The 15,639-nt window shown below is 36.6% G+C and overlaps 3 protein-coding genes across 3 annotated transcripts; all 3 read left to right on the top strand.

The window, feature by feature from the left end:
* The first annotated feature begins 6,349 nt into the window (after nt 1–6,349).
* On the top strand, nt 6,350–7,252 carry LOC136035237 (craniofacial development protein 2-like). Its single transcript, XM_065716865.1, has one exon. The coding sequence runs from the start codon at nt 6,350–6,352 to the stop codon at nt 7,250–7,252; it is 903 nt and encodes a 300-aa protein (XP_065572937.1).
* A 622-nt stretch (nt 7,253–7,874) lies between these two features.
* On the top strand, nt 7,875–8,363 carry LOC136035227 (uncharacterized). Its single transcript, XM_065716854.1, has one exon. It carries the CDS (start codon nt 7,875–7,877, stop codon nt 8,361–8,363), a length of 489 nt encoding a protein of 162 aa, XP_065572926.1.
* Nucleotides 8,364–8,524: 161 nt separating this feature from the next.
* LOC136035222 (uncharacterized) lies at nt 8,525–13,946 on the top strand. Its single transcript, XM_065716843.1, has 2 exons — nt 8,525–8,965; nt 13,710–13,946. The coding sequence occupies exons 1-2, from the start codon at nt 8,525–8,527 to the stop codon at nt 13,944–13,946; spliced, it is 678 nt and encodes a 225-aa protein (XP_065572915.1).
* The last annotated feature ends 1,693 nt before the right edge of the window (nt 13,947–15,639 follow it).

The raw sequence follows: 15,639 nt of genomic DNA, 5'->3' as shown, positions 1-15,639 counted from the left end.
GATTAGCTGGAACGTTTGGTCTCATCATTCTCTGCTGCTGTTGCTGTTGTAAATTTGACTGCATCCCCCCAACTGCAATGCCTGTTGGCCTCTGTTGCATACCAGGTTGGTTTTGAATTTGAACTACTGTGAACTGTTGCTCCTAGAGGAGATTTCCATAAGAGAAAGCAAGAAAGGAGAACGTAATAAAAGAAATAACAGTTCCTTTGTTCTTCTTATCATTTGTTTTGATATTTGTCCCTTAAGTTGTTTCTTGAATCAGTTGCATTCTTCTTTTGAACAAAACAACTAATTTAAATAAAACTACTAATGAATCCCACGAACATTTTTTTTTTTATTATTAATTGATCTTGATGGCTTTTCAGTTGATTTTAATTAATTTAAGAAAAATCTACCTAATAAAGGTCATACTAGTCAAACAAAATGAAAAAAGAAAGGAATAAAAAGTAAGGCTCAAGAATAGCGTGTATAGTTTTGAATGAAATAAATATTTCTTGTGCAAGTAGAATACACAAATTAAAAGTAATAAAAAGATCATACTAAATATATTTTAAGGTAGGGTTAAACAGGACTGTCAGAAAAAGGAAATGTACAAAAACAAAGTGAAAAAAGTTCTATTTCAAATAAGCTAGGACAATTCAAAAGACTGCATATGACTTTCTTTTGTAATGTCGAGAATTGCAGTCAACCTTCGTAAAATCAACACCCTCATCTTAAACAATACTTCTTTTTTCAATGAAAGAAAAAACACGGTTATTACATTAATATTATTATTGGAAGTTAAGTAATTTGGTTTGACATACAAGTATACTATTACGACGACATAGCTTTGGAAATTCTCGGGGTTGGGCGAAGGGGTGAATCGCTCTGGCCACAGCTTGTGGTTTCATAATTATATATTTTGGATTCATCCGTTAATTTTTTCAATCAAGTAATTGCATGAACAATCCGTCAAATCTCTTTCACTGCAACAATTTTGTATTGTCAATTTGTCTTTTCCTTCTCTTTTTCTCGCCTAAAGTGGTTACGAGGATAAGACATCATTTTATACAAGGGGAGGTAGGTACCTCTTAACCTGGGTAGTCCTCAAATCTGACAATTTTTACGTTTTTTTATAGTTTTCCTCTTTTCATGTAATTTCTATGTACCTTTTACTTTCTTTAGCCCCCTCCCAGAGGTAAGTTCTTGCTTATAAAGGTTAAATTTGTTAAAAGTGACGTTAGGTTGTTTTCTATTTATCATACGTTTCATATGTATTGAAAGAGTTTTTGGTGCAAACAACTGGTCGTAATAGAATCCCCCCCCCCAAAAAAAAAACTTATTTGTCTGTTTTTCTTTATTGGAGATTTCCATCTTTGGTCATATTAAATCTAATCAAATCTCTTGGTTCTTTTTAGATATAGCGTTTTTGCTCCAGTTACTGATCACAATCTCCAGATCTGTATTATCGAGAAAAAACTCTATGCAAAACAAATTATTGTCAAAGATTGTCTAAAAACCTAAAATTTGATTAAAGTCTTTCTTTATTGAAGATTTCCTGCTCAATTTCTATTAAACATAAACTGACATTTTCTTTTCTTTATAGATAAATGTTTTCAACTTCCAGCAATGGATTTCAATCATCATAACCTATGGAAGTTGAAAAAAAAAGTATTGCAAAATACTTGGTCGTCAAGAGCATCTAAAAGCCAAAGGCATAATTTTCAGGATTTTTTAGCAAAAATGCACAAGAATAAAGCCAAAATGGAATATGTTTCATCAATCTGTACTTCAAGTTCTTAACATTTGGTTTAAACTAATTCATTCAGAAAACCATGTTGGCGATTAGAGTAAGTCAAAAATAACAGTTAAGACCACCCAAGGCCTAATTAAGGGCAGTGGTTAGGGGGTTTACCCCCCCCCCCCCCGCAAATATATACATATATATATATATATATATATATATATATATATATATATATATATATATATATATATATATATATATATATATATATATATATATTATATGTATTTACTGTTTTTATTGTTTGGTAAATGACGACTTATACTTATTGACGACATGACTGCCTGTCCTTGGATTATTCTTTATGGTTCATTGCGTATGGCTATGCTGTTTGACCTATGTGATTGTATGGATGAGTAGGGTTAAGGCCTCATTCAAGTGCTGGTCTATATTAATCCCTAATTTAGGAAAACAGTCTTCCTTTTCACCTTCTGTCTCTTTTTTTTTTTTTTTTTTTTTGTGTGTGCTTTCGTGCTGTTGCATCGGTCATTTCTATTTTCGTGATATAAATATATTTGCCCTTTTAGTTCTTGATTTATTTTTTTATCCATTTTTTAATTTTTGTACCCCCCCCCCTCCTGAAGTAAAATCCTGGATATGGTTCTGAGACCACCCCAGAGAGAAAAATATCTTTGGATGAACACAAATAGAATTGTTCCGGATTTCCAAACCCTTCCAACACAACCTTTAGGCGAGTCACACTTAATATATAATAAAGAAAACTTATTTGAAATTATACTATGGTTAGAAATTTCATCAAGAGTAAGGAAGAATTTGTAAGAACCTTATCTTTGATCTTCACAAGAGAAGAATGTCTTGGACCAGATGCAAACAAATTCCATATTAAAGACGAACCCGCCGGCCACAGAAATCAAAATTTGGGTTTAATTTTAAAGCACATATCTTACAATTGAAACAAAAATACATGACAAGTGGGTAAAATGTTTAAATAAGTCAATAAAATAAAATAGAACATTTATACAACACTATTATATAAAAATCAGAATATTTCAACTTCGCATCTGGAAGCCTTTATCGATGAAAAAAAAACAACCAACTAACCTTACTAAGACATATCAAAAAAACAACAAAACTCACTAACTCTGCACAAAAAAAGGAAGGAAACAGGAAACATTTAAACAAAATTCATCATGGATTGTGTTTTCGTTTTTTTTTGGGGGGGGGATTGTGTAAGTATGTTTTCTTTGTTTTTTTCATTTTCTAAATAAGGCAGTTAGGGTTTTCTTTTTCGTTGATGAAGCCAAAATATTCCAATTGTTACACATTATTTTTGTATAAAAAACTGTTTATTCTATTTTCCCTGACTTTCTTAAACTTTTCCTGAAAAATTTACTTTACAAAAAAACAATATATTTACTTAAAATATTACTTAGAATAGTCCTTAAGTATTATACTTGCTTAACTTCATTTTAAATTTAATTTACTTTAATTTACTATTTATTTTAAAATATATTGTTTACACCTTGCTTAAATTCAAAACCATAGCATTTGATTTGAACGATGTTCAATTAGTTTAATCAAATAATCTCAAATAAAGAGTATGACTTTTATTTGAGTTGTTTATCTCTATTGCAAACATAAACTAAAATACTGTTTATTACGATCGTGATTACACATATAATTTTATCTTTAAGATTATCCTGCATTTACGTCAAAAACTACAAACTGGAAACGAAAGTTTTTTAATCTTTTCTCAAGGAAAACACTTGATTTGGAACGATAATACTAATTGAACAAAGGAAAGTTGGAAAAGGACCTGTTGTTTATTGGAAAACGAAGTGTTAATATGATAATATGATAATAACAAATAGGATAATATTAGTATTATAAATATGATAAATCTGATAGTATGATATTATAATACTATGACACTATGATACTATGATACTATTAATATGACTAAATATAAAAAACAATATTTTTCCTTTTGATTTTCGATCGTTTTTTTTTTAATAATACCAGGAAATCTGGCTACACCTCCACAGAAAAATCCCTACTCCTTATGCATTTATTCTCTTGGCATTTCAATTCTGGTGAGAATTTACTCTGGACAAGAACCCTTAACATCTCCATGTGTAAAATTGAGTCGGCGAATAGAAAGCAGTACATAAAAAGAATTTCGTATAGGAATTCTGGCAGATTCCCCCAGCGTAAAATCTCCCCTGAAAAATTCACCGTTTCGAAACTTCCCTCACCACAGAAAATTCAACCAGCTGAAAACTCACCCACCACTACCCAAAAAAATGTATGAATACTTCCCCATAACGAATACTATACGACAAATACTGTTTGCCTATAAAATTGGCCTATACGGCAGCAAGTTTTTCCACTCAAAGACCTTTCCCCATGGGGCGTGGAGGATCATGATATTTCCAAAGATATAGTTATTCGGCCTTTCAGTTATGCTGAACAAAGTGGCTATCTCAAAATTTTGATCTGACGATTTTGAGAAAAAGGATCTCGGGAGGGATTTGCCCTCCAATCTTTTTGGTCACTTAAAAAGCGCACTAGAACTTTAAATTTCTGTTGGAATGAGGCCCTCCCACTATTCTAGGACACTTGGGTCGACATGATCACCCCTGAAAAAAAAACACGCATGCGTCATCTTTTTCTTTGCAAAAAAAACAAAATTCCATATTTTTGAAGATAGGAGCTTGAAACCTCTAGAGTTCTCTGATACGCTGGAACTGATAGTATGACTTTCATTAAGATTCTATGACTCTTATGGGGTGTTTTCCCCTTTTTTAAAAGATCAGGCGAATTTTCTCAGGCTCGTAGTCTTTGATGAGTAAGATTTAAATTTAAGAAACTAATATATTTGAAATCAAAATAATAAGCCGGTTCTTTTGATATATCTATTTGTGTCAAAATTCGAGTATCGGTTACTATTGAACCGGGTCACTCCTTATTTAAAGTTCGTTGCCAGGTTTTTTTCAACTACAAGTTAAGAGCACCATTGAAACTCAAACAAAGAGAAATTATTCCGTATATGAATTCTTAAAAAATTGGGACAAAAAGTCAAAATTTTGCTGAAGTGTCACGTATCGAGGATTGGAAAACCATCCTTATATATGAAATAATTTCTGTTCGATTTAAGTTTTAATGTCGCTCCTTACTTTTAGTTTAAAAAAAAGCTTGTTTCTTTTTAATTTAATTTCTGATCGTTCTTCATAAAATGCTAAAAACCCGGCTCCCCTCCATTGAAATTGTTTCCCTTAACGGAAAATTCCTCTAAGTAAAGAACCACCTGCGTAAAACGCCCCTCCTTCCCTCAGATAATTCCATCCTCGCTAACAATTCTCCCAAGAAAATTTTTGGCAGATGATTCCGCCTGATGAATTCTCCTTAGCATTCTTTCATTTAAAAAAAAAAAACACTTTCTGATCGTTTTTCCCGTTCTAATTAAACGGCCCTTGTGTTTCAGGAGCTATTCTTAATAAAAGGGATAAACAGTATCAAACTTTAGCGCAAAAAGAGCAAGTTATTGAGGAGTGGGAGACCCCTTCATATACCAAACTATTTCTGTTCGTTTTGGGCTTTAACGTTTCTCCTTACTTTCAGTCAAAGAAAACAAGTTTTCTTATTTGATTTCCGATTGTTTTTAAATAATATCGGTAAATCTGACTGATCCTCCATAAAAAATCCCCCCCATTTCACAGAAACCAATCCGGGGAAATTTATCCTACGTAAAACACAACCCTCCGTAAAATTCTCTTCAAAAAGCTCCATCCTCACTGAAAGTCCCCCCCCCTCGAAAATTTTCCTAGGGACAATTCAGCCTGAATTTTTTATTTTTTTTTAAAGGCACAACAAGTATCTTGTTGTGCTTTTTTTGTGAATAAAGCTCCAAAGTCCTGTATATCTCTAACCAAGTCTAATGGTTATGGAAACTCAAATCCTTAGAATCATATCCGGTACTTGCATATTAAATCGACCCCACCCAAAAAGTGAAGTTTGGTTAATCATTCATGTTTCATAATATGCGGAATAATGTAGTTAATATATTTTGCATGCAGTCTTGCTATACTTCACCTCTCCCCTCCCCCTAATGTGCTAATATATATCCCAAATTATATATTTCCTACGATTGGTGAAGGGAGAGGTATCTCAAATCCATCGGATGTACTTAAGGAAAAGAGGGTGTAGGATAGATCCTACGATCTATGATCACTTAGGATTGCGGTAGGGTCCTACGATCAGTTTTGACTCTTACAATGGTAGCTGGAACTTTCAATTTCCAAGCAAATGAGCTACCTCTGAACTTTATACGAGCACCCCTTACTTAAAAACCTTATATACCCCCGGGGTATATAATGAAGTTTGTAAAGAGATGAGACAATACCTCATCGATATACTCGTTCTCAGTGAAATAAGGTGGACTGGAAATGGATTAGAGATGTTCGGTGATGGATATGTCATGGCATTTAGTGGTCACCCTTCCGTCCACTTCTGATGTCGCCACTTGCACACAAAGCAATGACAAACTGGAACCCAATTAACGAACGTATAATGACAGCCCGCTTCGTATCAAATCACACAAAAATGACCATCATCGCAAGCTACGCTCCAACCAACGAAGCTGATGAAGAGGAGAAAGATGCTTTCTATAACATGCTACACTCGGTCACCAAAGACGTTCTCAGGCATGATGTACTCTGCGTGGTTGGCGATCTAAATGCTAAGGCTGGTGCAGACCGCCAGTACTACCCTGAAGTTCTGGGCCCACATGGCATGGGAAAGATAAATGAGAATGGCACACTCCTAATCGATTATGCACTAAGCAACGATTTGATAATAGGTGGTAGTATGTTCGACCATAAAACGATTCACAAGTACACATGGGTGTCCCCCGACGGCCGAACGAAGAATCAAATCGACCATTTCCTAATGTCAAGACGTTGGAGAAGTAGCCTATGTAACGTGAGGGGTTTTCGAGGAGCGGATGTTAATTCAGATCACATCCTGATGATAGCCGAAGTAAGAATCAAACTGAAAGCTCAGAAGCGGAAAACTAACACTGCAACACATAAACAATTTGACACCGATAAGCTGAAAGATCCTGACATCCGCAAAAACTTCTGTATATCTCTACATAACGGATTTGAAGCGTTAAATCAGCTCGACGAAACCAATGACTTTGATGTTGAGAATACATGGACCTCAGTCAAGAGTGTGTACCATGACATTGCGAAGGCCAACCTTGGCTTCAAGAAAAGAAAGAAAGAAGAATGGATATCGGATGACACCTGGAAATACATCATTAAACGCAAGGAGACCCAAACGCTTATCCTGAATACGTCGAGCCCAGAGCAAAAAGCCCAATTACAGCTCCACTACAAAGAAGATTATAAAGCGGTGAAAAGAAGTGCCAGGAAAGACAAAAGAATTGCCATTGAGAGAAAAGCAGCGCTTGCAGAAGAGACTCAAAACTGTTTTATCGACTAACAAACGAGATAGTTGGAAAGAAAACAGATCGTATATCCCTTGTAAAAGATGAAAAAGAAGACGTTATTTCGGATCCACAGAAAGCCAACGAGAGATGGGCCTCACATTTCGAGAAAGTCTTAAATAGGCCCAGACCTGATGATCCAGAAACAGTACCGGATACGCCATTTTTACAAATTGACGTAAGTGCTGACCCACCCAGTACGGAAGAAGTGACGACAGCTGTGAAAAAGCTGAAAAATGGACGTGCACCTGGAGTCGATGGGATCACGGCAGAGATGCTGAAAGCGTCCCTTCGAGCCTGCATATTCGTATGGACTGCTCTTCTAGTGGCCATCTGGAATAACGAAAAAGTCCCAAAAGATTGGACCAGAGGTATACTGGTCAAACTCTTCAAGAAAGGCGATGCACAAATTTGTGACAATTGGAGGGGCATCAATTTGACGTCTGTGCCTTGTAAAATACTAGCCTCAGTAATACTACAACGCCTAAGAGCAGTCCTAGACTCACATCTCAGGGAAGAGCAACATGGGTTGCAACCTGGTAAGTTGGAACCCATTAGGCTCTGATCTTAACGGTTGGAGCCGCGTTAGGCTCTGATATTATTTTCATTCTTAGAGTGATGGTGGAAGAGTCCAGAGAATGGAACAAAAAGCTGTACCTGCTCTTCATTGATTTTGAAAAGGTGTTTGATTCTGTTGACCGAGACACTTTATGGAAGATTTTGAAATATTACAGAGTACCTGATAAACTAGTCAAAATGATAATCGCACTATATGAGGATAGTGAATGCTGTGTACGCACAGAAAATAGGGACACGCGTTTTTTCAAGATAATGTCTGGCGTCAAACAAAGGTGTGTCCTATCCCCGTTTCTCTTTGTCATTGTAATGGACTATATTCTACGGCAGTCTTCAGGCATTGGAGTGAAGAATAGCAGCAGACAGATCTCCGATCTAGACTTCGCAGTTGATGTTTTTCTTCTTGAAGAAGCGAAACTGCGACTGCAGCTGCTACACAACGCCATAGACGAAAAGGCCGACAAAATGGGACTTGCAGTAATGTCAATAAAACAAAGAGTATGGCCACATCTGACTCCCCACTCATATTAAAATGCAAAAATAAAACTATTGAGCAGGTCAAGGAATTCAAATATCTCGGGAGTTGGATCGAATACGATGATGAAATAGCCAACGAAATCAAGAGGAAAATTGGATAAGCGACATCGGCTTTTAGCAAGTTGAAACCAGTCTGGCGCAGCAGTAAATACTCTATGCGCTTGAAGCTCCACCTCCTGAATAGCAATGTGATGTCCATCCTCCTCTTTGCTAGTGAATGCTGGAAACTAAACACCCAGCTAGAGAAACGTGTCCTAGCTTTTGAAAACATGTGCCTTAGGAGAATCCTGAACATACCATGGCAGGAAAAGGTCACCAACATAGAAGCTCGCCGGCGAACCGGTCAGCCATTAGTTACTGACCTTCTGAAACGTAGCAGATGGACATACCTGGGCCACGTCCTCCGTATGCCAGAGGATCGACTCCCGAATACAGTATATGATTGGCGTCCCGAGGGGAGGCGAAAAAGAGGTCGACCAAGACACACCTTACGACGACAGTACGACCGAGACCTGAGAAATGCGGAGTTGTCTCTTCAACCACAGTGGGAGGACGTCACAGCTGCAGCTCAGCTCCGAGATGTCTGGCGAGGTTTCGTAGACGCCCTATGAGCCACCCCTGGCTCTGGAGGATCTAAGGTCTAAGGTAAGGACTGGGCTCTGGGGTGTCGTGTCGACCCTGAAGTTACTGTTATCTGATCTTTGAACTATTTTCAGTAAAATGGCCATCTCAAAATTTTTATAGGATGGAGTTGGAGAAAAAAGGGTGTGGGCCGGAGGGCTAGTTGACCTCCGTTCTCTTTTTATTCTTAAAAAGCGAATTAGAAGTTTCAATTTCCAATCAAATGAGTATCTTCTGAAGTTTATACCCGGAGCCCTTATAAATAAACCATATATGCCCCCAGGCCATAACTTACAACGCCTGCCCCTTGGCCCTGGGGGTTTTGTCCACCCGTTGTTTTTGCTATCTAATCCTTGAACTAAAATAAAATTTTTGTTGGATGTATTTGGGGAAAAGAGGCTTTTTGTCCTCCAATCACTTTTGACTCCTAAAAAGGGCACTATAACTTCTGATTCCCAACCAAATGAGACCTCTCCGAAGTTTATATGACCATTCCTTTCATATGAAGTGCCCCTTGGAAAAACTAGAGCCTTATGGCCATGGGGTTGGTGGCGGCAGACTAGTTGCCATCGGGTCATTTTTGACTCCAATTTATACCAAATTGACTCCAAAACTAGAACTTCCAGTTTATAATCATTGACCCATGGGTTGACTCATGAATATTTTGTTGTTCGATCTTAAATCTGATTTGAACAAAATGGCTATCTCAAAATTTTGATCAAATGCATTTGGTGAAAAGGGACCTTGGGATGGGGAAGGGGGGTTGGGGGCTAGTTGCTCTCTGACCACTTTTGACTCTTAAAAAGGGCACTAGAAATTCTTATGTACTATCGAATGAGCCCCCTTCGAAGTTTATGCTACCATCCCTTCCATAAAAACCTTATATGCCCCAAATCATAATTTACAACACTCGCCCCCCGTTTCTGATGGACTGTGTTATCCCAGGAGTCTTTGTTATACGATCTTTGGTCCATTTTGAACAAAATGGCTGCATAAGAAATTCGATCGGGTGGATTTCGAGAAAAGGGTTGGAAGGGAGGGGAGCTAGTTGCTATAGGTTCACTTTTGACCCCTAAAAAGGGAATTAGAACAAAAAGTAACTAGAACTTTTAATTTCCGATCAAATAAGCCACCTCTGAAGTTTATACAACCTCCTCTTACATAAAAAACTTATATACCCCCTGGGGCATAACTTAAAACACTTGCCTCCGGGTCTTGGGGGGTGTGTTGACCCCTTGAGTTTTTATTATCTGATTTTTGAATTAAAAAAATGGCTATCTCAAATTTTTTATCGGATGGATCTGGCGAAAAAGGGCATGTGGGATGAGTTTTGTTACTCTCCGGTCTCTTTTGACTCCTTTCTATAAGAACAATATGTGCCCCCAGGACATGGTTTACAATGCCTGTTACCGGCCTTGGGGGGTTGAGTCGACCGTGAAGTTTTCGTTATGTGACCTTTGAACTGTTTTTAACAAAATGGTTATCTCTAGGGTTTTATCGGATGTATTTGGGGGAAAACGACATTGGGGGGTTGTTGCCCTCTGGTTTCTTTTGATTCTTAATAGTGGTCTAGGACTTTCAATTTCCAAATCAAACGAGCCCTGTCTGAAGTTTATGCGATCAATCCTTTTATAAGAACCACGTATGTCCCCAGGACATAACTTACAACGCCAGCCCCTTGGGGGTTATGTCGACCCAAGAGTTTTCGTTATATGATCTTTGAACAGTATTTAACAAAATGGCTATATCAACACTTTTATCGGATGTATTTGGAGAAAATGAGTGTAAGGTGGGGGCTAGTTGTCCTGTGATCTCTTTTGATTTCCAACCAAATGAGTCCTCTCTGAAGTTTATACACGTATACCTTCTATAAGAACCATATATGCCTCAGGGCATAGCTTACAATGCCTACCCCGGGACTTTGGGGGATGGAGTTGACCTCGAAATTATCTGCTATATAATTTTTGAACTATCTTTAAAAAAATGGCTATCTCAAATTTTTATCGGAGATATTTGGTACAAAAAGGGCACGGAGGCAGGGGCTACCTGCCCTCCGATTACTTTTGACTCTTAAAAAGGACGCTAGAACTTTCAATTTCCAATCAAATGAGCCCCCTCTGAAGTTTATACGACGAATCCTTCCATATGAAGTGCCTCTGGGAAAAAAAAAAAATAAATAACTAAACATTGGAGCCGCATGGTCTTTACTATAGGCAACGTTATAGCGTTGTCTCTGAAGGAGCCTGATTAAGGAAAGGTCCTGATTTGGCGCAAGAACGAGATAGGCGCAAGTTTTGATTAGGCTTTGATGATTCACGTAATGTTAGTTAGTTTGTTATGTTAGTTAGACGTTAGTTAGTAAAATAAGACGTGTTACTTTTGTCGCTGTAGTTTCGTATAGATATAGTATTAATGCCTTTAAGGAACTTTCCGGGTGTAGCAAATAAGGATATGATCCTTATTAAAATTGTCCTACTTAGTCAAATGCCTATTGAGAAGTCACACTAAAAGAAATGTGGTAATTCAGATGCTTTTCAATTATCCGTCTAAACTCTTCATACCATAAATTGCACTGTTTTTTAGAACATCTTCTATAACCATATTACGATTACGGGCTATGAATGTATTAAATAAAAAAAACTAGTTTTTTAACTGAAAGTAAGGAGCGACATTAGAATTTAAAACGAACATAAATTACTCCGTATGCGAAATGGGTTGTCCCCTCCGCAATCCCTCGCTCTTTACGCTAAAGCTTTTAATTGTTTTAAAAAGTAGAATTGTGGCAAAGAGTCAAACTTTAGCGTGAAGAGCGAGGGATTGCGGAGGGGACAACCCATTTCACATACGGAGTAATTTATGTTCGTTTTAAGTTTTAATGTCGCTCCTTACTTTCAGTTAAAAAAAACTAGTTCTTTTATTTAATTTCTGGACATTTTTGAATTAATGCATGTTTGATTTTGGCTCTCCGCACATAAATTATTAAAATTAAATTTGTATATTAATTCTTATTTTGGCTAAATGGCTTTCTCTTAGTTTTGATCAGACGATTTTGAGAAATAGGAGGCGCGAAAGGAGGCCTAGTTGCCCTCCAGTTTTTCGGTTACTTAAAAAGGCTACTAGAGCTTTAAATTCTTAACGAACGTTTTTATTAGTAAAAATATACGTAACTTAAGAATTAACTTACGTAACAAACTTTTAAATTCTTATATTTTTAAAATATATACGAGGGGGTTTGTACCCTCGTTAATACCTCACTCTTTACACTAAATCGTAAGTTTTGTCCCAATTCTTTAAGAATGACGACTGAATCAGAAAGGCCGTAGAATAATTAGTTGAAATTACTAAAAATACTTTAGCATAAAGAGCGAGGTAATTATCTCTTCCTAAATACCTCGCTGTTTCTGCTAAAGTATTTTTAAAACCCCTCATATGCGTAATAATCTCCTTATTTTTTAATACTAGTTTTAGTAATGCAAGTTTTAATGCTACTCCTTACTTTCAATTGAAAAAAACGTTTTCATGTTTATTTTTTCATTGTTTTTTATAGTAATGCTAGAAAATCCTGTGCCCTTTTCATTGAAGTTTTCTTTCCCCATGCAATATTCCTCCAAGGCAATATCCTCCCACGTAGCCGCTCCCCTCAACACCACCCCACAAACCAAAATAATCCCCCTGGAAACGTCTGTACACGTCCCAATAACCATTACTGTATGTAAACACTGGTCAAAGTTTGTAACTTGCAGCCCCTCTCCCAGGGATTGTGGGCGAGTAAGTCATTCCTAAAGACATAGTTAGCAGGGTTTTTGATTATGCAGAACAAAATGGCTATCTCAAAATTTTGATCCGTTGACTTTGGGAAAAATGAGCGTGGGAGGGGGTCTAGGTGCCCTCCAATTTTTTGGTCACTTAAAAAGGGAACTAGAACTTTTCATTTCCGTTAGAATGAGCCCTCTTGCGACATTCTAGGACCACTTGGTCGATACGATGACCCCTGGGAAAAAAAAAACAAAAAACAAATAAACACGCACCCGTGACTTGTCTTCTGACAAAAAATACGAAATACAACATTTTTGTAGATAGGAGCTTGAAAATTTTGCTGTAGGGTTCTCTGATCCACCGAATACGATGTTGTGATTTTCGTTAAGATTCTATGACTTTTAGGGGGTGTTACCACCTATTTTCCAAAATAAGGCAAATTTTCTCAGGCTCATAACTTTTGATGACAAAGACTGAATTTGATGAAACATGTATATTTAGAATCATCATGAAAATCCAATTCTTTTCATGTATCTTTTAGCATCAAAATTCCGTTTTTAAGAGTTTCGTTTACTATTGAGCCGGGTCGCTCCTTACTGCAGTTCGTTACCACGAACTGTTTGATAAAGATGAGGAACTTAAATTAGAAACAATAACATTGGGGATCATTGGGAAAATTTTTCTGGGAACAGGCCCTAACTTTAAAAGTAGCACGTTTTTGGTAGAAACACGGTCTTTAGTACCATGTTTCTCGAATTGTAAAAAAAGAAGTGGGGCTTCAAATTTTGTGGAGAAGAAACAAGGATTAGCAAACACTTTATTAGGTAGAAATGACTTCAGGCTAAATAAATGAATTAATTAACAAAATTTGTTATTCAGATATACCTTACTACCTCTAATTAAAATATTGACTTGTCACAATAATTACTAATGAATTAATTCACTGTTTAATTTATTTTATAGGCCAATAATCAAGGGATGATGGCAGCACAGGGCCAACCCCAACTAATAAGAACAGCTGGAAACGTCCAACAGCAACGGTATATGCAAATGGATCAAGAGAGACAGCAGAACTTGTTGCGGATACAACAGCTGCAAAGGGAATTAAATGAAACGCAACAGAGGGAGCAGCTTTTCAAAGCCCAACAGGCGAGTATTGCTAATCCTCGTTCTGACAAAGCAATCCAAATTAATTCATGATACAATTTCAAACACATTTCCAGATCGATTAACTTGTGATTCTAATTTCAGCTTTCGCTACCCTGCAAAATTTTCTACAACTCACTGGCGAGTCGTAACCCACTCTTTGGTATGATACAGCTTTTTAGCTTTTGAGAGGGTTAGTGGTGAAATTTCTTTTAGTACATCTTAAAATTAGTCCTGGTTTGGAAAATTTTCCAAATTTTAAGATGTACTAAAAAAATTTTCACCACTAACACTCCCAAAAGCTAAAAAGCTAATTGTGTATCATACCAAAGAGTGGGTTACGACTTGCCAGAGAGCTGTAAAAAAATTTGCAGGGTAAGAACCAAAGAAATGACTTCAGGCTAAATTAATGAATTAATTAACAAAATTTGTCATTCAAATATAAATTAATACCTCTAATTAAAATATTGACTTGTCACAATAATTACTAATGCATTAATTCACTCTTTAATTTATTTTATAGGCCAATAATCAAGGGATGATAGCAGCACAGGGCCAACCCCAACTAATAAGAACAGCTGGAAACGTCCAACAGCGACAGCAAATGGATCCAGAGAGACAGCAGAACTTGTTGCGGATACAACAGCTGCAAAGGGAATTAAATGAAATGCAACAGAGGGAGCAGCTTTTCAAAGCCCAACAGGCGAGTATTGCTAAAAATCTTTTTCAAATGTGCTTAAATGAATCGGTCGTTGGAAATACAGTAGTATTTAATTAAACTAAATTTTATAGTAATATTCGGTAAAATATACTTAAATTAAAAGAACCAAAGAAGAAACCAGAATTCTTGAACATTTTCTAATTTTGGTCTAACTGCGATTTAAAACTGGTGTATCCCTCTTAGAGTACAGCTTCTCACTCTAATGCAGAATCAGGGTCAAAAGAAACGAAAACTTGACGGAACAACTTCAGGAGATCCTCTACAAAGTAGATTATATGACTACGTTTTTACTCACACAGTGCAGTCTGTGGCTTAAGAACAAACTAAAACTACGTTCTTCGGTCCCGAGTAAGAAATTTACACAGTTACATTGAAAACCAGTTGTCAATGAAAGGAATTTGAAAGAATCAAAACAAAGTATATGAACAACGTTTTAGAAAATGTAACCTTGGAATGAAATTTGAAAGGTCAGCAAAGGTAGGTCAAATCTTAAGAAAAGCAAAAGATGCATGAGGGCAGTTTTGGGTTTTGCCCGGCAAAGCCGTAAAGTTAAGACATTGATTTTTGCACGCGTGGGCAGCTTTGGCAAAAATTTCTAGGCATTGAAAACAAATCTAAATCAGCAGTGGAGAGACGAATTGGGTTGCACCAGTTTAGCCTAAAATATGGAATAAATTTTCACCAACATTCCAACTATTTCGTAAACAGACCAAGACTTAATCAGAAGACAGGCGTGATAATAGAACTTTAAGCTTTTCACTTACAAAGAGACCGAAGGCCAGCCGAACTTGCCCTCCCATTAATTTGGAAAAAGATAGTATACAGCCCATGCCTCTTGACTATCCAAAACTCAACGAGAATTTTTTTATGCAGAACTAGCATTCATAATAAATCTCAAATAATGTTTAAATTTTATCTTCCCTTTTTGGGGGGAGAGAGATTATTTTTCTAAAACTTTAAAAATAAATCATTCTCGTTACTAAAGTTCAACAAATGTGAAATTCCAGTGTATCTCATCTTAAGATT

Source organism: Artemia franciscana, chromosome 2 (genome assembly GCF_032884065.1).
Source record: "Artemia franciscana chromosome 2, ASM3288406v1, whole genome shotgun sequence".
Taxonomy (NCBI): domain Eukaryota; kingdom Metazoa; phylum Arthropoda; class Branchiopoda; order Anostraca; family Artemiidae; genus Artemia; species Artemia franciscana.
The sequence above is the reverse complement of the archived record's forward strand: the minus strand, read 5'-3'. Positions and strand labels throughout refer to the sequence as shown.

Coding starts and splice junctions, on each gene's coding strand:
- LOC136035227 (XM_065716854.1), top strand. CDS start 7,875: ATGGTGGAAGAGTCCAGAGAATGGAACAAAAAGCTGTACCTGCTCTTC.
- LOC136035222 (XM_065716843.1), top strand. CDS start 8,525: ATGCGCTTGAAGCTCCACCTCCTGAATAGCAATGTGATGTCCATCCTC. Junction 8,966..13,709: donor GAGATGTCTGGCGAGGTTTC/GTAGACGCCCTA, acceptor TTTATTTTATAG/GCCAATAATCAAGGGATGAT.
- LOC136035237 (XM_065716865.1), top strand. CDS start 6,350: ATGACCATCATCGCAAGCTACGCTCCAACCAACGAAGCTGATGAAGAG.